Here is a 22,696-nt window from a genome sequence, read left to right as displayed (position 1 = left end):
TATTTTGCTGAATTCACAAATAGAATTTGATTTAAGAAGAATGTTTTGTCCTGTGGTGTGTGTGTTTGTTTTTTGTTTTTCTTTTTTGGTTGGTTCTTTTTTTGTTGTTTTTTTTTGGTTGTTTTTGTTTTTTAATGGACTGCACAGAAAGATGAATTCTGTGCAGTGGCACTATGCTGAATTCTGGAACAACAGTCACATTGAGATTTCTGTGCACACAAAAAAAAATTGGCCCTTAAGAATAAAAGTAATCAGGACAATTACACTGTAAAAGTTTCTTAATGTGATTTATCTTGTACTTTTTGTATGTTTTTATATATACATATATATATTTAATGAGCACAAGCTTGATGGTGTTTTTTACAAATGAGTTGATAGAAACAAAGCTGCTTATCAAATTAAAGATCTGTAGTTTTGAAACAAACAAAGGAAAATTCAGTTGCAAGTGCATTCTTATGCATTTAGTATAAGGAAGGGACACAGGTTTAAGAGTATGCTATGTAGCGATGATCACTTTTACGCTTCCATGTTTTCTCTAGTGCTCGAGTTAATTCAGATTTTTTCATAGTTTTTTAGTAATACCATTTTACCTGGACTCAGTAAATCTGGGTAAAGTTTTCCCATTTACGTTTGGGAACGCTTGTTGAAGGTTTTAACTCAAACAATTGCTAGCCTGAGTACACGAATTGAAATAGTTCATATTTATTTGGACCAGTAATTGTTAAACAAGCTATCTCAGAGGTGATTATTATGTATTTTTTACTCTCTAGGTAAAATATATAACGTGCTAGTTCAGCCTTGCCAAATGTGTTCACTTTTAATAGTGCAATGATTGTAGAGACATGTTAAAACCTGTGACATTTTAAGGCTGTGATTTTTTTCAGTCTTACACACCCCTGCCCCTGAATTGAGGGTGACTGCAGTGGCAATTATTTTTCACGTGGAAAATTGAGAATATTGTGCATTTTTGTGACTTCGAAGAAGGATAGTCTATGTTGTTTGTTGCAGCTGCTACTTTTAAACAGCTACAGTTAAAGGTGCAATGTTTCTTTCACTCTGCGCAGAATTTTAAATTGTATTTAACAAATACTGTACAAACAAAAAGTTTCATGTACATGTTAAACTGTCGCAGTATTTTGGCAGTGGTCGTTTTCAGGCGATACACAGTACCTCGTTGTTGATGGCACACTTTAAAACAGTAGTCCTTAAAGTGCCTACGGATTTAATTCCCCCATCACTAATTTCAGTCCTGTTTTCTGTTTAGAACAATTATTAGGGAATCTTTGGTCTTCCATTAAAAAAAAAAAAGCCAATAAATGGTAGAGCAATTACTCATGTTCCTGACAATGTAAAATGCATAGAAATTGAACATTCATAAGTGGTTTTATATGGTGGTTAATGTGTAGTTTGACCTAGGGGGAAATCTATAATCTTACCAAACAGAATCTCTCCCTCTGTACGTTTTGGATTGTGGTTGTGTAGTGATGAGGTTTTAACACTTCCTACTTTTAGTGTTTAAACAAAAACAGTACAGCCATATGCAAAAGGAACTTTGTTACTGCTTGTGTATCAGTAAAGGTACTAATCTTCAGTCACAAAATGGGTTGCCCACAACTCTGTTACCCCATTGACAAAAACGATATTGCCCAGGGTTCAGTGGAAGTTTATTTGACACACATAACTTCATTTGGTGGTGCAAGCAGGAAAAGGTGCAGCTTGACTTGGAATTTTTTTGGTTATTTTCCCTGCTAACTACCAGCTCTGAAAATTCAAGTCATCTCTTTTTAGAACCAGTATATCTTGCTGAAATTGAGCCAGAAAGAAATGAATTTCCACAATGCCATTTCATATTAATTTTCAGAGTAGAACTCTGGCTGGGACATGAGAAAATTGTCTTGAGGTAATTGTTATTACTATGCCTTGTCAGCCATTTTGTTGTGCCTAGCTTGTGTGTTTTAGCATGTATTTCATGAAAAAGCATTCAAGGTTCCAAAACTTTCTATATATTTCTTAAATTTTCCAGGAGAGAATTAGAAGAGCCATTCTGCCACAATTAAATGGGCAAAAATTGGCTGCTGTAGCAATTCACTTCATTCTTGTTTTCAGTAAATGTTTGGCTACCTCCCGAGTCTTTTGCCAGAAATGAATAGATAACAGATAGATAATAATGAATCACAGGTGATAAACTGTGTCAAGGCAAAATGACTGGTGTTTGCTGGCATGTATTTCAGTTAATACCCATTGCAGTGAGGCTTTCAGTGGTGGTTTACGTTGAAACAAATGAAAGTTAAAGGTAAGCTATACAAATTACAGAAAGAAGTGATAATAGGAAATTTGCAGAGTTAAGCATTTAAATATATTTAGTTAAACTTCTAGTCCACACTTGCAAATCCACAATGAAAGCAAAGTCACTCCTGTGCTGAAAGATGCGTACCTTATTTTTTGGGGGGCTGAGACCCTGGTACTGACCTCGCTTTTCTTCAGACAGTGTAGGAGTTTTTCTGTCACTCATGGTCCTGCTCCAGCGCGGTGTAATGCCTTGAGTCAGGACAGCAGTAATTGTGGCTCCCTGTCTTCTCACCTTCTGGGCTCTGCATCTCATGCCATCGCTTTTCTCACAGCAATGAGGTCTTGGGAATAAAGTTTAAACCTGCCATCTATCTAGAGTGAAACAAAACAGGTTTTCTGGGGGACAAGTAGTAAATATTTTGTAAATACTGCATGCTGCCAAATGGTACTGTAATAAAGTAAGGTAAAGAAATCCAGCTGTATCCTGCATAATTGCTGTTCCTCTTGCAAGTAATCCCTCAAGCGAGATGACAGCAAAAGCAGAGCTCGTGAAAGCTCAGTGCACTTTCTTTGACATGCTGGAATCGGGACGCTATTGCAGTAAAGATCGCTCTGCAGCAGCAGCACAAACAACCCGCCCTATATATGCCCTCGATACTGTTTGAGGGTGTTCGTTACGCCCTCCTTACCTTGTTCTTTGGGGATCGTCATGTTAATGCGTTAATTTACACTGAGACCAGCCCTCTTGCAGATTAAAAGGTCCTGCTGTACTAGAAGGGCTTTAACCCAGTCTGAGCACTGTCACTTTTTACACTATGTATCTTCTTAAGGTTCGTACTATAAATGTCCTTTTACTTCTAAGATAAAAAGTGTTGTGGACTTACAATTTTAAAATGTCAAATAGCCTTTTTTATCCCCTTTTTTTAAAAACAATAGGAAGTGTTCAGTCCTGCCCTCATAGCATCTGTTACGGTCAGCTGTTCGGAGGAGTGTTGGCATAGATTCCAGCACTTAAATTCAGAGAGCCTTGTTCTGTAATCAGATTTTCCAGTGCGAGTTGGGGTGACTTTTGGATCTAAGGGTTTCAGTGGGGTTTGTATGAGTCCCATTATGTTGGCACCATAGAGTTGATGTACTGCAGGGATCAACCCACTTTACGTTGCTATGGGAAAAAATCTTGCTCCCTTATTTACATTTACTTGTAGACAAGCACAGGAGAACTTGTTGCTGGAGGAGAAAAACACTCCCCTCAGTAAGGGCTAACTTTTTGTTAGATTTTAGATACCCAACTCTGTATTTTTTAGCCTTCGAATTCCTTAAAGCCGCTTTTTGAGAATGAAACTGACTTACAGGCTGTTTCCTTTAATTAATTTGATATAGCCTTAATTGCATCAGCACAACTCTAAAATGACAAGCATCATTCTTAAATGGTTAAAATAATGTGTAAATGTCTTGTAGTATTACTAATGAGGTAGCTGTGAATAATGAAAACAAGATCTAAAAAAAAAAAAAAGAATTCATCCAAAATCTAACCATGGATAAATATTCAGTGCAGGAAGATAAGATCGTTCACTCCTTATCTGTATACGATTTTTAATGTCTGAGAATGTCATTTTTTATTAACTTACCACTTGCTATTCCAATAACTTTGTTTATGTAGCCCCCAACTGTCACCTGCAGAGTTTGCAGCTTCCTGATGCGTGTGCAGTTACACCCCCCTTTAGTCCTCATCGGAGCAAAGTCTTCAAATGTCTGTCCCCCACCCTAGCCCCATATAAGCCAATCCTTTAAACCTCATTTCTGTTTATTTTGTTACGATGTGCTGTTTGTTTTTATAAAAACACCAAGACCGAATGAGTGCTTTACAAGTGTGGTTTCACCTGAGCCATTAAGAGCAGTTAGGGTCCTCTTCTGTAATGATACCTCTATGAATGCAGCTTTTAAAGGTGTTGGCCTTTTTTGTAGCTTTATTCATTAAAGTGCTGCTCAGTTCTCGTCCATCACTTCCAAATTCCTGTCCATAATTTCTTACAGCTCTTTCTTAACAAGTTTCTCATTCTGGGTTTCCAGGGTCACTTCCCAGTTAATATTTTTCTATTTTCTTAGAATCAAATCCCCTTCCTCAGTATGATGTTTTTTACTTCTATTTCTACCACCATCTACTAATAGTTGCTACAGAAGAACAATGTTCACCAGGCTGCCTGGCTCCCCGAGTCAGAGCCTCTCGCAGTGCAGTAGCAGTCAGAGAGCCAGGTGGGCTTTGTCATCTCTTAAATCTCTTCAAAACTTATCTGGGATATAATAGTTTCATGCTACTGATGGTCATCTTGAATTCAAATAGCTCGTAGCCTACTGTTGTTGGGGGTTTTTTGTTTGTTTTGTTCTGCTTCATCGTTAAACAGTTGGTTTCTACGGGTAGATGGAAATGTTAGGTAGGTCTAGCTAGAATCTGTAAAAAGAAGGCTGATTGAAAACTTGGACACTTCTTAGTATGCTTGACTGTATTTAAATATGTGGTAAGTGCTTTAGAGTCCTCTGAGTCTTCTGGAAGTAAATTCAAAAGCTGAGAAACATCAGGACCAAGTCCTCAAAACAAGACAGAGTTTATGACTATCATATTGCATCTAACCTTCCTGCCGAGTGACTGAGAGCAGGTGGAAGAGCAGAAACACAATCTTTTCACGGGAGGGAGGGCGGTCATGCTATTTCGAATCCCTCGGGAACTGGAAGTGCTGGGTGTGCTTTGCCTGCTCTCACTCCGCTGGAAGCAGCAGAGGCTGAGCCCTCCTGGCGCGAACTCCTGTGAGCCACAGGATTCACCAGGCTGTAAAATTAGTTTCTAGGTCCTTTACCCACAATAAGATGGTAAGTAGCATATAAGGCCTTTTCTATTACTTTTCTATTACTTACTCTGAGACGACTTGAATCCTTTGAGTAAATAAAGACCAGTAGTAGTGGACTGAGCGAGAGTCTCCACGAGCTTTTTCTATTAATACTTTCTACCTCTTGACATTTATCGCAAAGCCGCTACAGGCTGATAACGCTGCTGTAAGGGGCTTTAAAAGCACGGCAGCAGGTCCTTCAGTGTCAGGCCAGTACAGGCACAGAAATACCTGGTCAGGCAGGGGGCAGTGCCTGCCTCCTGCTAGCGAGGTTGTCTGAAACCATTTGAAGCACGGTTCCAGGAGCGGGGAGGTATGTACGTGTTGAAATGAAGGAATTTGCATCTTTCCAGTGGCACCACGGGGACTCATGAACACTTCCACCCAGTCTGTCGTGCTACCTCCCTACCCATCTGAAGTAGCATAAGGTCCTTTGCAACCAATATTGTTTAAACAGTGCAATTACAGGGAGGCGTACCAGTTTCTAGCTATTTTGATGTGTTGAGTGGCTAGAAAGGGAGGGTGTTCCTCAGGCAAGCAGCCGCTATTCCACGCATTGGCCTGAGTGCTTGTTTAGAAAGACCTGTTACTAACTGTTACCTTGGTTATGTGTAAGTCTGAAATACCAAAAGAGAACTGTGTAACCCTTCTGCTTCCAGTCTGTAAGGAGCCTGGCACCGGCTTTCTGAACACTTCTGCAATCTGAACCAAAAAACTGCTATTGGAATGTAGACTTACTGTAGAGCTGTGGAAGAAAACTTCAATTGTGTCTCCTCTCGGTCTTCAGAGCAGTCAAAATTATTTTAATGTAGGTTTTAGATTATGTATATAAATCTGATTGAAGTACCAAGAGCAAAGCGTAAATAAAATGTGGACTTAAGAATGGGCTAGATGAGAAGTTTTGTGTTGCATTTATTGAAATACAATATGATGAAGCTGGTGATGGAAGAGACTCGCTGTGGTGAAGACAGGGAAATAAAGTTTGGGTCTCCTCAACTCAGCAAAGGAGCCAGGTTCTCTGTTGCCTTTAAATCTATCGTGGCATCAAAAGACTGACGTGGTCGCTGTAGTCACCGGAGGATTTTGCTGCATGGAAACAGTCCTGGGTGTTACCAGGTCTTCACGGCTGCTGAGGAGCTGAGGTAGGCTGCTGAGGAGCTGGCGTGGTCGGTGTGCTGTCGGTGTGCTCCCTGACGTGCTGCAGGAGCTATCGCAAAAAATGAGCTTGCAGTGGGTGTCATGGAGAGCTGATGGAAACCTCTGCTCTACTCTGTTTGCTAGTGGCACTCACTTTGAAGACGTATGACCGAAAATACAAGCCAATGGCAAATGGTTGAGAATTTGTAGTATTAATATTAAATTAAAAAAAAATATATATATATACCACATCTGTGGAAGCAGGTAAACCACCCAAGTTTATCACAGCTCTCCATTCCTTTGATGCGACCCACTGCAGTGGACATGCATGTGAATTCCCTGCGCGTTGGCATGGCAGTAGAAAGAAGAATTCAAGAGTTTTGCGTGGATGCCAACAGATCATTACCACCGGGGGTCTGTTCTCAGCTGGGAGGAGAAAGCTTTTGATGCAGGCAGCACAAAAAGTGGTGACTCCCATAAATGTTTTCTGTTCTCATATTTCTCTCTGAGAATTCATTAACGCCACAGGACAAAAAAAGCCAATTTTTAATTTGACCTATATAGAAACTGTAAAATATATAATGGTTTATTGATCACCTAGCTCCCTGAAACCTTCCAAAATTTGGGCTCCTGTGGTTTTTACATTAGCTGAAAATACAGCCCAAAGCATTTCGCTTGTTTTTGATACTCGCTTACCTAGTAATTTTAATACCACAAAGTCAGCATTATACTTTCTGTTGCTGAAGTTTGTTTCACGCTGTTCTTTTCCCAAAACTCTCTGGATGGGGTTTTTCTGACCTTTTTCTACCTTGCACAGTTTTCTCGCATCTCCTTGGTATTCCCTCCTTCCCCATCACTGGTGTGCTGTGGATCCTCCAGAAACGCACCGCCCCCTGTGGTTTATCGAAGGCAGGCGGTTAATTTGCAGGCATCCTGGTGGCACGGGGAGATGGTGGCATAGAAAGCCCTGGAGGGTTGAGCCTGCCGTGTGTGTCTCAGCACGATTTGGAGCTGTGTGCTGTCTGCCGAGGTGTTGGTGAAGTGGTGCTTCAGAGAGGGGTCATAACATTAACGAGGTGTTGCATCGTGGTGAAAGAGTTCGTGGTACTTGTTGATGCTTACGGCTTAGTGTTTCACTGTATAGCCTCAGAAAAATATAGAGACAACGCTGTTTGGTCTTTCAGGAGGTGGAAATGAGAAGCACCTCGAAACAAAGACTTAGTGCTTCACTGCTATTTTTTTTTGTTTGGTTGGTTGTTTTGCAAGGCTGTATACTGGAAATAACCGTTGAAATTCTTGCAAGAACACTTAAAATCTTTTAACAGTGTTTGCTTCAATTCAAGACTTCTTCCAAAATAAGATGTCTTTGTAGCCCTGCTGATCATTACTGGAGGTTACCTCCCTTCCCCCCCCCCCCCCCCCCCCCCTTTTATTTTTTTTCATTTTAATAATCAGGGCTGTAGTTTTTGACGTTTGACTATATGTATAGTAGTTCATGTCCTCTGTGCTACGTTAGGGCTGGGAATTGAGACATTCATCCACAAAGTAAGTATCCTGGATATAAGCTAAATGAGCTGATCAAATGTGTAATCCGTCACGCTGATAGTAACAGCTGGTTTGAGCAAGAGGCTGCTGAATATAATGTACATTTAAAATATAATTACTAGGTGTGAATATAAAAGCATATGGTGAGTTATGGGGATTGGAGAAGCACAAGAAAATGCAAGGATGCTGTGTGTTTTCTATTGAACAAGGTTTGTGTTTATTTTGCTAATTTACATTCCAAAGTGTTTTTGTATTAAAGCTTCCTCAATAAAGCCAGGAGCAAAGACGTCGTCCCTTTCGCCAGCAGGCTAGCGCTTCTCTCTCCTACTGCTCGTGGCCAGGAACTTCTCAGCGCAGAGTTGGGCTTTGGAGCTGGGGTGGAGGGATCACCCTGCTGGCTGCTGGTGGCCAGCCAGCACAGGGGGAGGAAGGAGGGTAGATGGGGTTGCATGAGGCTTCACTGTGTCCCTGCCTGTGGCAGGGGGTGGGAACTAGATGATCTTTAAGGTCCCTTCCAACCCAAACCGTTCTCTGATTCGTTTCTTCTATTAGCATCTCCAGCTTTGGCAGCACTGGATCTGGGTGGCACCTGTGTGCCATGCATGACGGAGCTAATACCAAACAAGGCTGGAAATAATTGGGGTCAGAGTCCCACTCAGTGCTTCTACGTTTACACTTTGTTGTTGTTGTTTGAAAGCAATGAGCCTACACTGAGGATCTTTCCAGCCGTGGTGGTTGAACGGAGGAGCTCCTCTTCTGTGCAGTGATGCCTTAACTGCAGATTTCTGCAGCGTACATCCAGGAGGAGACCCTACCCTGCTCAGCTGCACCTCCTGCCTGCCATGGGTTCCCCCTCTGCTCTGCCCTTGTGAGGCCCCACTTGGAGTGCTGTGTCCAGGTCTGGGGCCCCCAGCACAAGAAAGGTGTGGGGCTGTTAGAGCAGGTCCAGAGGAGGGCCACAGAGGTGATCGGAGGGCTGGAGCACCTCTCCTATGATAAAAGGCTGAGGGAGCTGGGGCTGTTCAGCCTGGAGAAGGGAAGGTTCTGGGGAAACCTTACAGTGGCCTTCCTGTACCTAAGGGGGGGCTCATAAAAAAAGAGGGAGAGCAACTTCTTGCTCAGGCAGGCAATGATAGGACAAGGCTGGGGGGGGTGGCGGCTTTAAACTAAAAGAGGGGAGATTTTAACTAGACATTAGGAGGAAATTCTTCACTGTAAAGGTGGTGAGGCCCTGGCACAGGCTGCCCAGAGAAGCTGTGGATGCCCCATCCCTGGAGGTGCTCAAGGCCAGGCTGGATGGGGCCTTGGGCAGCCGGGTCTGGTGGGAGGTAAATTACACGTTACCGGACCGAAAATCTCTGGAGTGATTTCCCCTCTGAAAGAATTAAGTTCTGAGATTGCTCTTTCATATTTTGTCCTGTCACATCTCTGGCAGCCTGCGTGTAGGTACCTACTGCGTCCCTAAAAAGCTGCTCTGTTTGTGCCTCTCCATTGTATGCCAAGGGGCTTGGCTCAAAGCCCTTGGGGCTGAGGGTTCCCGGTTGACTCTGTGACCGCTGCGCTATCTTCAGCATCCCTGTGGCACTCTACTGCTGATGGGGGGCTTCCTGCAGCCTGGCACTTGTGACTGTGATTAAACTGTGCCCTGTGTGCACGTGCACACGGGCTTCCCACAGCTTTTTTACAAGCACTTCACATAAAATTTCACCTCTGATTTTTATCTGCTCTTCTAGTTCAGTTTGGGGATTCCTGTCCTATGGTTTTGAAATATGTGTTGCTCCAATATGTGTTGCTTTATTACTTGTTTATGTGCATGAGCTCCCTGTTTAGCACGATTGACGGAGTAAGTTTTGAAACAGCTTCCTGAGGACTTTTCACAACCCCGGCTTTTGTTTCCAGGCAGGCGTCTCGCCGAAGCAGTTGGAATGCAAAGCAGTTTGTGCGTACTCGGGCCCGTAAGACGCAAACAGTACAGAAGGTCGCTGCACGTTGGAGGCTTATAAATACTATTGAAGTCCAATTTTGTTATGTGCGGTCAGAGCAATTGTTCCTGTTTGGAGAGAGAATGGACTCAATCCAAGGGTGTGGCTGCAAGCCGTGGCTGCTGAGGGTCCTCTAGGTGCACGTGAGGCGGTTGGTGCTGGCAGGTCGTTGCAGCGACAGCCTTAACGACCTGCTCTCTCACAAGCAAACTCCTGATGCATTTGAAGCACCGTGATCTCTCAGCTTGGCTCTTGCCCAGTTGGTCATTTGACCGCTAAACACTGTAACTGCTTTTCTTCTTGTGATTTTGTTTGGGAGATCGCGTGTTGAATTTAGCTCCCTGTCAGAACGCCTACATAAGCAAGGGCTTCTGACCTCATGGTAGAAACGTGAAGCAATCAGCTTTCACAAACCGTGACGTTAGTTGGAGTATAAAAATCAAACAATTGCAAGTTTGCTTTCTCCATTTTCCCAAATGTGCTCTAGCGTCATTCTTCAAGGTGTGAGGTGGTGCCTTTTTTTAAACTCACCTGACACTCTCAAGTCATGTGGCCAGGTATTGGTGGTGGATATTAAAAATATTTCTTTTTTTTGCCTTCTATTAGATGTCTGTCAATGTAAGCCCATACTCGCTTATCGAGGTCTGGCTCTGGTATTTCAGGATCACTGGAATTATAGTTGAAGTGCCCTGAACCGCTGGGGGAAAACAACCTTTTGCTCTGAGGAGCAACTGTGTTTGGATTCCCTCTATCGCGGGTCTTTCAAAGGATCACCACCTCATTTTGGGAACGTCTAGCCCTCGGAGGAATCCCCCCCCAGCTACCCAGGAGCTGATACAGCACAGGGAGAGATGTGACTGGAGGAAGCCTGCAAGTGAGTCAGTGTCAGGTAACCTGGATGTGATGCCAAGGTAGCAGGCAGGCAGGGAACACAAATCCCTGAATGCTGCTTTCCTTTGCTGCAGTAGCTTTGCAGGGATTTCTTGAAGAGCCTGTAGTGTTTTGTCAGGCATAAGCAACCAGGACAATATAAACAGCGCAGGCCTCAGAGGCATCCAGGCACAGGAGCATCTACAGAAAGCACCATTCCAGCCTGTAGAACCAGCTTACAGACTGAAACCAACGGCTGAAAGAATACGTGGCCTGTTTTTTGTGTGCACACGTCTGTATAGAGGTGGTGGCGTAGAGAAAACTACCTTGCCTCCGGCTCACACCTTGCCCTGTTGCACATTACCCCTATTTTAGCAGCACTTTAACAACAGATAACTTGGACTTCACACAAGCCGTGTTTTAAAAATTTATTCTTTGAACTCCACAGTGGGTCTTTAGTTCTCCTTTTCCTGCACAGTCTTTGTTCCACGCAGCCTACCCGTACGGCGGGCAGCAATGAGACCAACTTTGCGCCCAGCAGGAGCATCTCTCCTGATGGTTGACGGCTTGCCAATGTGCTGATGGTTACCGCCACCGAAGGGATGTTCTACAGGCTGTGGAAAGAGAAATCGAGTCATGAATATAACGAACAACGTAAGCGACATTCAGCAGCAATAAACTGAACAGGAAATTTAACTGCTTCAGTTTCGAAACAATGCAGAAGCTATCGAGTGCTGGTAACTACCCTAATTACAAGTGCAATCACAGGGCAGGCAGTGAGGCTTTCTTTCTAGATGTATGCCCAACTCCTCCCCACACCAAACAAATCCTTCCTAAGCAGTAAGAAGTTGAAGTGAAAACTGATTGGAAGTCGACTTACGTTCATGGCCACACCACGGACACGCGGCCAGCAGTTCCTCTTTGCCTTGTATTTATGGTAGGCACGGCCAGCCTTTAGGATCGGCTTGTCAATACGACCTCCACCAGCAACGATTCCTGAAATACACCACAGAAATGGTAACATGCGAATACAACACGCAGGATGTGGTAGAAAACGCTTAAGAACAACTCTAAATTCCTAATAATATTCAGTTCTAAGAATAAGCTTCAGAAGACCAGCCTCAAATAACCCCAACTGTATTTTCAAATGAATGTTTTCCAGCCAACCCAGACAAAATCAATACATAGCAGCAGCCGCACGTTAAGTGATCTCCAATCTTTAATTACCCTGTTTCAATCCATACGCGCAGCACTGAGTTTAACACTTTTTCTGAAGCATTTCCAGCTTTATTGCTCTAATTTCTTGGGTAACACTCACCACAGCTTTTCAACTAAAGAAAGCGTGAACTGGAAGAGCTCAGTGGGCTTGCAAGTCCTTTGAGGTTTAATAGCCTGTTATTTCAGCGTTTATTTAGTCAATTTTATGGGAGTAACAGACCACAGACGATGCATGTTGATGTCTTCTACAAGGAGGCAGGGACACCGCTAGCTTCTGTCTCACCAGTACAGAGTCTAATGGTTTTCTCACCTTGTACCTGCCCAGGACTACATCGGGTGTCATCTGCTGACCAAGTTCAGCAGCCATCTCTCAGCTGTCTGTCAAGTGCAGAACGGACCTCTTAAAACCTCTGCTTCCTAACAGCGGTGCTTCTATTCGCTGTCAGGCTTTGCAGAATGTTTCACCAGACCGATGGCACCGACAGCAGCTCCAGCACACTCAGCACTACCCCTGCAGGCTGTCAGTGCATCAGAATCAGGAAGCCATCAATGCCATTTTCTGCCTAACTTCTTCCCAGAGAACTGCAGATTTCACAGGCTGAGAAGTTCCGTTATAGCTTAATGGCGATCAGCATCTACTTCTCCGTTCTCTTACTAACTCAGAGAATCCCCCAATTTCAGAAGTTCCCGTTAGCTAGAGCAATGTAGGCATGGCACACAAGTTAGGCACCTGTGCACAGACCAGATCTGTGCATAACCCTGAGTCCAGTCACATACACCTCTAAATTTTGCTGTTCTGCAGCTAGTGTGGGGAAGGTGGCCCCGTTTGACAGCTTGCTCGGCAGTACGTAAGCTCAGGGAAAAGACAAGTTCCTAGTTGTCACGGCTTACCAACAACAGCTCTGTTTGCAGAAGAAATCACTTTCTTGGAGCCGGAGGGCAGCTTCACCCTGGTTTTCTTCGTTTCGGGGTTGTGAGAGATAACAGTAGCGTAGTTGCCGGAAGCGCGGGCCAGCTTTCCACGGTCGCCGGGCTTCTCCTCGAGGCAGCAGACGATGGTGCCCTCCGGCATGGTGCCGACGGGCAGAACATTGCCGATGTTCAGCTGAGCTGCAAGGAGCAACCACAGAGCAGCGACAGCTTCACTCGGGCTGCCAGGCAGCACTCAGACTACAGCGCTATTTAACGTGGGGCCCTGCGCCATGAACACTCCCACAGCAGCAGGCAGCGGCACTTCCCATTATCTGAGTTCAAACCCACGTTTCAACATTCAGCGTAACCCAAAGGCAGGCAAAACGTGCCCGTAAGCATCGTAACAATCCAAACACCTGACAGAACTGGCAGTAATAAGGAAAAAAACTACGTGAGGAGACTTCAATCTCCACGAATGAAGTGTTTGGTTAAAGCAACTGGCAACTATTGCTTTGTAAAGGCTCACAACTGCACTTAAGCATCCTGAATTTTCTGTATTCACCTGACACCTGCTTCGTGCTTCTTGAAACCTCTCAGGCAACGCGATTTTAGCTTTAACTCACCCTTCTTGCCGCAGTAAACGAACTGCCCGGTATGAATCCCCTCAGCAGCAATGAACAGCTCGGTTCTCTTCTTAAACCTGTACGGGTCACGGAATGCAATCTTGGCAAGGGGAGCGCCTCGGCCAGGATCATGAATGATGTCCTGTTGGAACAGACACGTGCTTTAGGGCAGCTCACAGCATTTGTCACCGGTTCTGCAGAAACCAAAGCGTTAACAAGACTGAGGATGATTACTGTTAAGGTAGTTCTCACGAGGAGCCCCCTTTCTCAGAGGAGTCTTGATTTCTCCTGGGGTGAGTAAGTTGAAAAGAAATTCACATTTGTAAGAACACCACCTCGAGTATCCGTATCACAGAATGACGACTCCGGCCAGGTGTGCTGCTTCAAAGCGACCAGATCCAAACTGGTTTGTTCCTGACGTTCTGCAGGTATCAGACCTATCCACAAGATGTTACTGAACTGCCCAACATCACCACGAATTGCCCAAACGCTAGCATTTGTCAGTGGAGACAAAGCTGGACAAATGCAGTGATTTCTCTAAGTCTTTTTTAGCACAGAAGTGTTTCTAAACTGCTGATATTAAGTATACTAAATTACTAAATAAAGTAAACTAAAACTAAATACTGCCTTGCTTCAATTGGTTGTGCTTATAGTTGCTTTTTTTTTTTTTAAGATGCAACCTGCTATCAGGGCAACTCCCCTCTCATGTTTCACGTATTACAGAGAAGTCTTTAGGTGACACAGAGGCATGCTCATACTCCTACGCTAACAAAGCTCTAACAGAAAACCATGCTGTGCATGCTATCCACTATTGATACGCAGCCGTAGATTTGTAGTTTCATGTTTCAAGGAACAGATTTAACGAGGCACCAGAAGGCTGTATAACACGGAACCAGCTTTAAGCACGACCTACAACACCGCAGATCCCTTACAGTGAGGTCTGGGGGGGGGGGGGGGGGGGGGGCGCAGGCCACCCAACGCCGCTGCCCGCAGACCCCTTTAGCCGCGCACCGCCTCCCCGCGGGCAGCCCCCCCCCGGCCGTACCTTGACGATGCCCTTGATGTAGCCGTGCCTCTCGGCGAAGTCGACGGCGCGGAGCTTGGCCGGGCCCTTCCTGTGCTTGACGTGGGCGCGGAACACGGACCCGGCGCCCTTCCTCTGGCCTCGGATGACGCGGCCCATGGCGCCCTGCGGGCAGAGGCGGCGGGACGGTGCCGGCCGTTAGCGCCTGGCAGGACAGGGCAGCGCCCCTCCCCCCCACATCCCCCCCTCGGCCCTCCCGGCGCCATTAACGCCCGGCTAGGCCGCAGCGCGGCCCGCGGCCATCCGCGGCGCAGCCCGGCCCGCCCGCGCGGGGAGATGCGTGGGGTAGGGCCGGGGCAGGGCCGGGGCGGGCGGCCGAGGGCCCGATGGCGCCGGACGGGGCCGGACGGCGATGGATGGCGGCGGATGATGGCGGCCGCGCTCCTACCTGCGCTGCGGCCTCGCTGGGAAAGGAGGAGGCGCTGACGTCACCGCGGCGCCAAGGCCCTTCCGGCGCGCGGCGGGCAGCGGGCGGGCGCGCGGCGGTGACGTCACTGCCTGGCAACCGGGCGGTCCCGCCTGCCGCTGGGGGGGGAGGGGCCAAGAGTCATCGCTGCTGAACCTGCTGTGTGCAGGAGGGGGCTGATGGCTGATTTTTTTTTATTTTATTTTATTTTATTTTATTTTATTTTATTTTATTTTATTTTATTTTATTTTATTTTTTATTCTTCATTTTCATTATTATTATTATTATTATTATTTAAGATTTCTGTACTGTGCTGTTCATGCTAGGAAGTGACTTAAAATAAAAACCCTCCAGCCACTTCACGCTGCCTGTGTCAGATTTTTACCAATACTAGTTAGGGTGTAATTGGGAGATAGCGCAAAGCAGAGGCGATTGTCTTAGTGCTCGTAACCTGTTTGTGCCATGCCCTGAAAGGTGCAATGGAAAGTGCCTTAACTCCTTTAACACCCCATTAGGTCTTCAGCATCGCAAGCCCTTCTCCTTCCCAAAAACATCGCCACTGCTGACCCAATTCACCTTTTCACTACAGATGCTCCATTTTACTGCTATTTTGCATGAGATTGGGTCATGGCAAATCTGCAGTGTAGGCCCACATAAGCAATCACTTTAAACTGAACCTAAGCATCCAATTTCTTGACAGCAAAGCTTTCCCACATCAGTGTTGTCAGGACAAACGTGAGTTACGTCCCTGGTTACAGGCAGGACGTCCAAATACGAGGTCTCCAACTCACGATCGCTGTCAGATTTAACCGCGGTGGCTGAAGACAGCACAGCCCGTTGTCTGCCTGCTGTCTACGGGAGGTTGCCATTCCCCCAGCACACAGCCAGCGTGCCAGCTGCTCAGCCGAAGCCCCGTTTGACAGATTACAGCTTGACATACTACCACAAACTGCTGCTGATTTTGGTTTACATTGACGCCCAGAGTGTGACTAACTTGAGATTTTGATTTATGGTTCCTGTTGGCCTTAGATGTGGGGGCAGTAGTGTTGTTAGCTTTTGCTACTAAATCTGACGAGTCCAAGCCTTAAGGAACCACCTGAATTTCCAAATAATACCCACAAATCCAGCAGATTGCATTGGTCACTCCTCTTTCACATTCTGTGTAGCAAATTAATTAAGGACTTAGTAATCAATTACACAAGAAGAGACAGGGTTGTGTAATGATTTAGTACATTCATTAATTTTATTATCCTGCAACAACTATACCCTGTATTCATTTTATTATTATTTAATTCATGGTGCAGTCTTGCACTGCTATCACCAGGAAGTTGCAATCTTTCAATTATATCACGGGCTTGGTCAGACACCTAGCAGCTAAGGCAGTGCTGCAACATGGACAGTGAGTCTGAAACCAGAACAGCCCCTTGTTCCTCCCCACCAGCTTTTTGAATACGCTGAATATTTTTAGAGATGTCCATACCACGACAGTGTGAAGAGTTCTGAGCTCACCATCTCAAGGGATGCAGTTTTAGCCCTTCCTCCTGGTAATGCTGAACTGTTACTACTCGTGTGTATCACTGCAACTCCTCAGGCTGTGTTGCCACATGTTTTTTTTCTGGGTCGGAGCATGCTGCATGCCCAGGGTTGCAGTTCCACTATCGCTCAAAACAGCTCTTAGTGTTTTTCTGTCAGAGAAAATCAGGAGGCGGCTGGGAACGGTACCCATCTGGACCTCACTTCTGCATGGGCTCACGTTTTCCTCAGGGTGCACAGCTGGATGCAAAACTGAAAGCCTCCCCCATTTTCTAGCCTCGACAGAGTTTGGGCATCCTGGGGAAGAAATGTAAATAGATGTCAGAACTGCATCAGTGACGGTGTAATTTTGTAATTGATTTCTCCTGCTGTAAGAGACATCTTTGACCAAACATTGATTATCAAGGAGTGAGAGGATTGTATTACCTGACCCAGCCAAGTATGGACTGAATTCACAGTAAAGTTAAATATTTTGTTTAACTTGCATTAACTTCAAATACGGACAGATCTGAAGAAATGCAAGGAAGTAGTTTACACCTATTTGCAATCAAAAACACTGTACAAACAGGGTTTGTCTCAACAAGGTCACTATGTGTGATACCGTTTGAATCTTGGTACTGAAGGAAAAGAAGTCCTGGATACTACCAATGATTACTGTGCTGCTCAACTTTTAGGACAAGGAGGCAGTGGAGGTGCTGTGTTTTGAAGTGAGGCTGTTTTCCTCCTCACAAAACCCCATTCCCTGGGCCGATGTTGTCTCCCCATAACCCATCCTTTGGAGATTTTGCCGCGTGAGGAGGATATGGCAGTGGCAGAGGCACAGCAGGACAAGCCCACACCAGACAGTGCAGCGTGAGACATGGGGCTTCTCAAAGGGTGGAGAAACATCACCTACCCGTGTGGGTGCCACCTGGCTTTGTCCACCAGCAGCACTGCTGTGCTGTCACCGTTCCCGGCTGCAGCCTCGAGGCCTGAGGTTTTGAGCTTTGGGACGTCAGCTCTGGCGCATTGGCTAAAGATGTTACTGCCTTTACTGTCTGCCCTGCCTCTCTGCCAGGAGTTACAGCTGTGTGGGAAGAGGAGCAGAGGCCGGGCCAGCATGCTGGATTTCCCTGGAGAAGGCCTCTTTTTCCACCAGAGTTCTCTGTTGGAATTTGAGGAACTTGCTCATTTCCCTGAGAGCTCTCAGAGGCCTGGCAGCAAGCAGAAAGCTGTCCACATAACCCGGGCACGTCCAGCCCATCTGCACAGATCAACTCGGCTATGTAAAGGCCAGAGGTCCAAGGCTTTCCAGAAGCCTTGGCCTCTGTGTGCATGCATCATTCCTCCTAGACATGCGTATGGGAAGCTGGATCGAATCTGACAGCACTAGGCAAAATAGGCTACATGTCCAGACCACAGCTGCTGTGCATCACAGCCTGATATTTTGGCAGCAACTTCCTTCTTTGGCTGCTTAAGCTACAACATCAAGCTGAGGTGGCTGAGGCACGGCCCCCCATCCTTGCTACCAGGGCAGCAGAGGTGAAGCACACACGTCAGGGAAGGCCAGGTCATCTGTCACCACAGCTGCTTCCCCTGGCCTGTGTCTGTCAGAGCCCCTCCTCATGCATCTCCCTGTGGTTGGCCAATTTGCCAGTATAATGTAAAATGGAAAAAAAAAAAAAAAAACGGGCTCCATTGTGGAAGGTTTTTGGCAGAGTCATGGGTATGCTGCTGCAAATTCAGCACACCGTTTGCATGGTGGGAACAAGTCAAGGGTGTGCTGTCTTAATTAATCCTTTCGTGACACTCACTGGGTAATTTGCTAAAGGTTAATCTCACTGTAAATAGCAAAAGGGGTGGTGTTCTGTTCGTTACAGATGACAACTAGAGAGAAATTTTGATGAGACTGCTGTTTGGAGAGGGGGAAGAGGAAGCAAGGGTTCTGCAGGACCCCACCTGGAAAAGGGAACTGAGAGGAAGGGAACCCCTAACTCTATCCACGCATCTCTCTCAAGTGAAAGGCAAGAACATAAAGCATAGCCGTAAGACTCTTAGGAGCATTTCCTCTTTGGGAGTGGAATGCCACGATGAAAATAATCCTGGTTTCCTTCAGGTGGGCACACTCCTCTGTTTATGGTCTGGCTGACCTCTGCAGGGCTTTGCATGGGATTAGGAACCGACACGCAGAGTCCAGCCAGGCTGCAGCGTCACGGTTCCAGTCTGCAAAAATAACATGCGTGCTAATCTTGGCGAGCACGCTCAGGGCAATCCTGTTACTGCCAGCTGCTGCTCCCGGAGCAGGACACAAGGGGTGCAAACCACCTGCTGCCACTGAGGCAAAGGGAGGACCACTGACAGAAAGGTGGAAGTGACTGCAGACAGTTAAATGGGCACCTCCTCACTTCCTGCTGCATATCCCGAAAAACTTCCCTGCCCTGGGCCGGCAGTATCCTGCATCGAACAGCGAAGGAGTTCTGTGTGAGGATCCCCTCCCAGTAGCCTTCCACACCACTTGTAGTGACCCTGTGAGGTATGGGTCACTTGGCCGTATTCAACTCTTCTGGCTTTTCAGAGACAAAAATGCCTCTGGAGAGACACCACAGGCCTCCATTCCAGTGACTGCTCCCAAAACAAATACCTTTGCTCTTTTCAGAGGAACTTCTCCTGAAAGGACCGGCTTCTGTTTGCTGTCTTGTAATAAATATTTCTCTTCAGCTGTACCCGGCTCCCTTCTCCCCAGCCTGCCTCATTCCTAAACCCTGAAGAGAGCTCCAAGAAAATTACTTGAGCTTTTCCTTCTGCGCTTACACAAAGCAGATGAGGTCTCTGGCCTCATGGCAACCACTTAATCATAATTAAATTGTAGATCCTCTATAAACCTCCTCTGTAGAAATACCACTGGGTGACCTGGAAGGCAACTTTACTCTTTACAGGGATTCCTGCCTTTTCCTGCCCTTTACTCGCAGGGTAAAAATATACATAGAAAAGTCTTTACCAATTACCTAATATGTACACACAGCCAGTGCTCTCTTTTGAGTCATTGCTTTTGTGCATTAGCACTAGGGAACGAACTGGCATCCCTCACGGTTTGGTGACACTTAAGGCATTTACTGGGCTTACAAATGTGTGGCGTCACCCGTGGGAGGCGAGGGAGCCCAGACTCCAGCTGTGCGGGGCAGGTTTTGTCACAGAAGCGTGCAGGTGAGATTCTGATGAGAGATGCCAAGCTGGGGGCTCTGCTTTCTTACACAAAAGGGACCTGGCTTCTCTGTAGTGAAACCTCTCCAGGAGGTTATGGCTTTGCCGGCATTTGATGTTATTCGCAATCTAATGATGGCTGGATTCCTTGCAAGAGGGGAGACCCAAAGGTACGAAGTCTCAATCAAAACAAAGCCATTTACGCTTCCCACTTGGGCTTAGCTCTGCCTTATTAATTAGGTTCTGGTGACCTCTAGAGGCCTTTACACAAAAGCACCTGATTTCTGACGATAAGAAATCTTCAGAATTTGTTGTTCTGGAACAGCAGGCACGACAAGACTTCTGCATTATTTTAGTTTCAAACCGAGATTAATTCTAGTCTTAACGCTGAAGGTATTGGGGAATAATAATTTATGGTTATTTTTTTCACAGAACATCCCGAGTATTTCATAGAATATCCCGAGCTGGAAGGAACCCAAAAGGATCATCAAGTCCAACTCCTGGCTCCACACAGGACCACCCAAAAATCAGACCATATGTCTGAGAGCCTCGTCCAAACGCTTCCTGAACTTCAGCAGCCTTGGTTTTAGTTTCACATCTGGGTAAGCTTTTTTCTTAATGAGGTTAAATAATAGGGGCAGCTGATGGAGAAGAGGAGAAATCCGCTAAGCTAATTTTCTTTCCTCTTGAGCAGCTGAGATATGGGATTGAAGCGGTACCGAGGAACTAAGAGAATTGGAAGGAGAGGCAGAGGAGCACCGAGGCACTGCCCAGAGAGACATTGGGGAGTTAATTGACAGAGGCTTACAGCCATCGAGAAGCTTAGCAAGAAACGAATAGAAAAGCTGGAGGATGTGAAGCGTATCTGGAGCACTGCACAGCTCAAAAAATTCTTTAGCAAGCTTGCAATCTTACAGTGATGTGTGGGAGACCTCCTAAAGATTTCTAATTTAAGAGTACCCAAGCTATACTTCCAGATTTATGTTAGCTACTTTTCCTACCCGCCTCCCCACCCCCCTCCCCAAATTGTTTTTCTCCTTTCATTTCCTAATGGACCTCCTACCAACACTTTAATGGCAGCATTTGTTTGGTGACAACATCCCTGGAGGCTACAGCCAGGGTAGTTTGTTCATCCAGCTCAGAAACCAAATACAATAGCACAGGATTTTCTCTTGCTTGATAGATGTGACCCATAAGAGGGGAAAAAATATATGTTCTGGAATTCTTTGTTTTCTCGTGGCATAGTGCTGTATGATGGATTTATCTTAATTCCGCCTCAACCCCACCCCCCAATCCTTGTTCATGCTCTTTTTGCTGTGTAGGTAATAGAGCTGCAGAGATTTCACACCTCAAAACAGAAAGGAATCTGGAGCCACTGAGGAGAATTTTAAAAATGGAGTAAAGGGGAAAGATTTAAAGAAAGGAATTTAGAAGAAATTTTATTCAGACTGTGTGAAAGCTCTTCTGAGATTGAGCCAAAACTCCTGAACAATATAGGGGAGAAAAGCTCAGTTTGTTAAAGATTTGCATTCTCCTCTATCTTCTGCCTACAAAATTCATGTCACTTCTTTGGTCCTCAGAGAAGTCCTCTAGCAAATGAAGGGTGGGGGGAACCTCAATTTTTGATATTTGTGAGATAAAAATAAAAAGATGCTCTAAAACACCTACATAACCATTGTAAAGCACTATGAAGTAAATATATATATATATATTTGTAGTCACTCATAAATGCCAGATACAGTGCACATGCATTTTTATTTTACACAGATTTGCTGGTTGGATGCTGTTGATCAACAGCACAACAATGCTAACCTGGAAATGACAGGTACTTTTTGTGGTGGATGTTTTCTGTGCTAAATCTTTTGATTTTTTTCCAATTTCTTAATGAAAGAATGAGAAAAAAAAATTGTTCCTGCCTTTTCTCCAGATACTGCTTTTCCTTCCATTTTCAGAGATAAAGTAGGAGAAAGGGTAAAAGGAAAGATGGGAGAGAAAAAAAAAAAAGGAAAACAGAGAAGTGAAACTCCTCCTTCCTTCAAGTACTTTTTTTTTTTTTTTTCATCTAACACACCATTAGATTTAAGATTTTCTTTTCCAAATGGGAAAAAAAAAATGTGATCAGCTCCAAACATAAAAACAATGCTTGAGGGCAGGTCTAAAGAGAGCAATAAATCAGAGCAGAAAACATTTCGCTCAGGGAACACATTATGATTAGAACATAAATAATCTTATTTTCTTCTATATACAACATAAAACAAACACAGCTGTGTGCACAGAGGCGCACGCACATGCTCGCACACAGACGTCTCAGCCCCGTGTCCCCAGGGCGGTTCTCTGATGGCACAAGAGACTAAAGTTATGACAGAGGGGTCTGCCACACGGTGTCTGCTGCAAATCTCCGTAAAGTGGAGTGGCAGCACAGAGAGCACTCAGGGATGTTTGTTACCTGGAGGAAGCAAGCTCCTGGCTGCTGGCCAGCAGGAAACCGTGCACCAGTCCCTGCAATAAAACCCTGCTTCTGTGTTAGCAGTCACGACAGGGGCGAGATGCTTGCTTCTCAGTGTCTTCAGGGATGCTTTCAAAATCCAGGTCAAGTAGACCTGCAGAGGGCCATGCAGGTGCAATGCTGGGGCAACAGCTTTCCAAGGTGAAAACAATTCAATTCAAAGCAAGTCTGGGGCATCCAGGTGGATCCTGGGTGGGATAAAGCTCTTTTGCAGGGAGAAAAACAATTTCATATACCTTCCAGCAGAACTTCCTGGCATCTGTGTGACAATTTCCTCCCTCTTCTGTGTCCCGGTGAATTTTTCCATGACAGGGATAAGACAACGTAATCACTTCCATTTAACCCAGTTTAATCATCCATCACCTTCCTGCAACGGAGTTAATAGGTGCTTAATGCTAACCAACAAGCAAAGAAGATAGGTTCATAAACAATCTTGAAAAATCTCTCCATAGTTCTTAACGCACTCCATTATTTTTCTTTTAATTCACTAATTAGAGTTGGTAACTTCTGGGGCCTAAACCAAAATACA

The 22,696-nt window shown here is 45.4% G+C and overlaps 1 protein-coding gene across 1 annotated transcript; it reads right to left on the bottom strand.

Annotated features, from left to right (window-relative positions):
* Nucleotides 1-11,118: 11,118 nt before the first annotated feature.
* RPL8 (ribosomal protein L8) lies at nucleotides 11,119-15,056 on the bottom strand. The gene is made up of 6 exons (XM_035542310.2): nucleotides 14,931-15,056; nucleotides 14,504-14,647; nucleotides 13,459-13,600; nucleotides 12,815-13,033; nucleotides 11,586-11,701; nucleotides 11,119-11,319 (listed from the first exon to the last, which is right to left on the bottom strand). Exons 2-6 carry the CDS (start codon nucleotides 14,639-14,641, stop codon nucleotides 11,161-11,163), a joined length of 774 nt encoding a protein of 257 aa, XP_035398203.1. The 5' UTR covers nucleotides 14,642-14,647; nucleotides 14,931-15,056; the 3' UTR covers nucleotides 11,119-11,160.
* Nucleotides 15,057-22,696: the final 7,640 nt, after the last annotated feature.

The sequence above is a fragment of the Cygnus atratus genome, chromosome 1, assembly GCF_013377495.2.
Source record: "Cygnus atratus isolate AKBS03 ecotype Queensland, Australia chromosome 1, CAtr_DNAZoo_HiC_assembly, whole genome shotgun sequence".
In the NCBI taxonomy this organism is placed as follows: domain Eukaryota; kingdom Metazoa; phylum Chordata; class Aves; order Anseriformes; family Anatidae; genus Cygnus; species Cygnus atratus.
The sequence above is the reverse complement of the archived record's forward strand: the minus strand, read 5'-3'. Positions and strand labels throughout refer to the sequence as shown.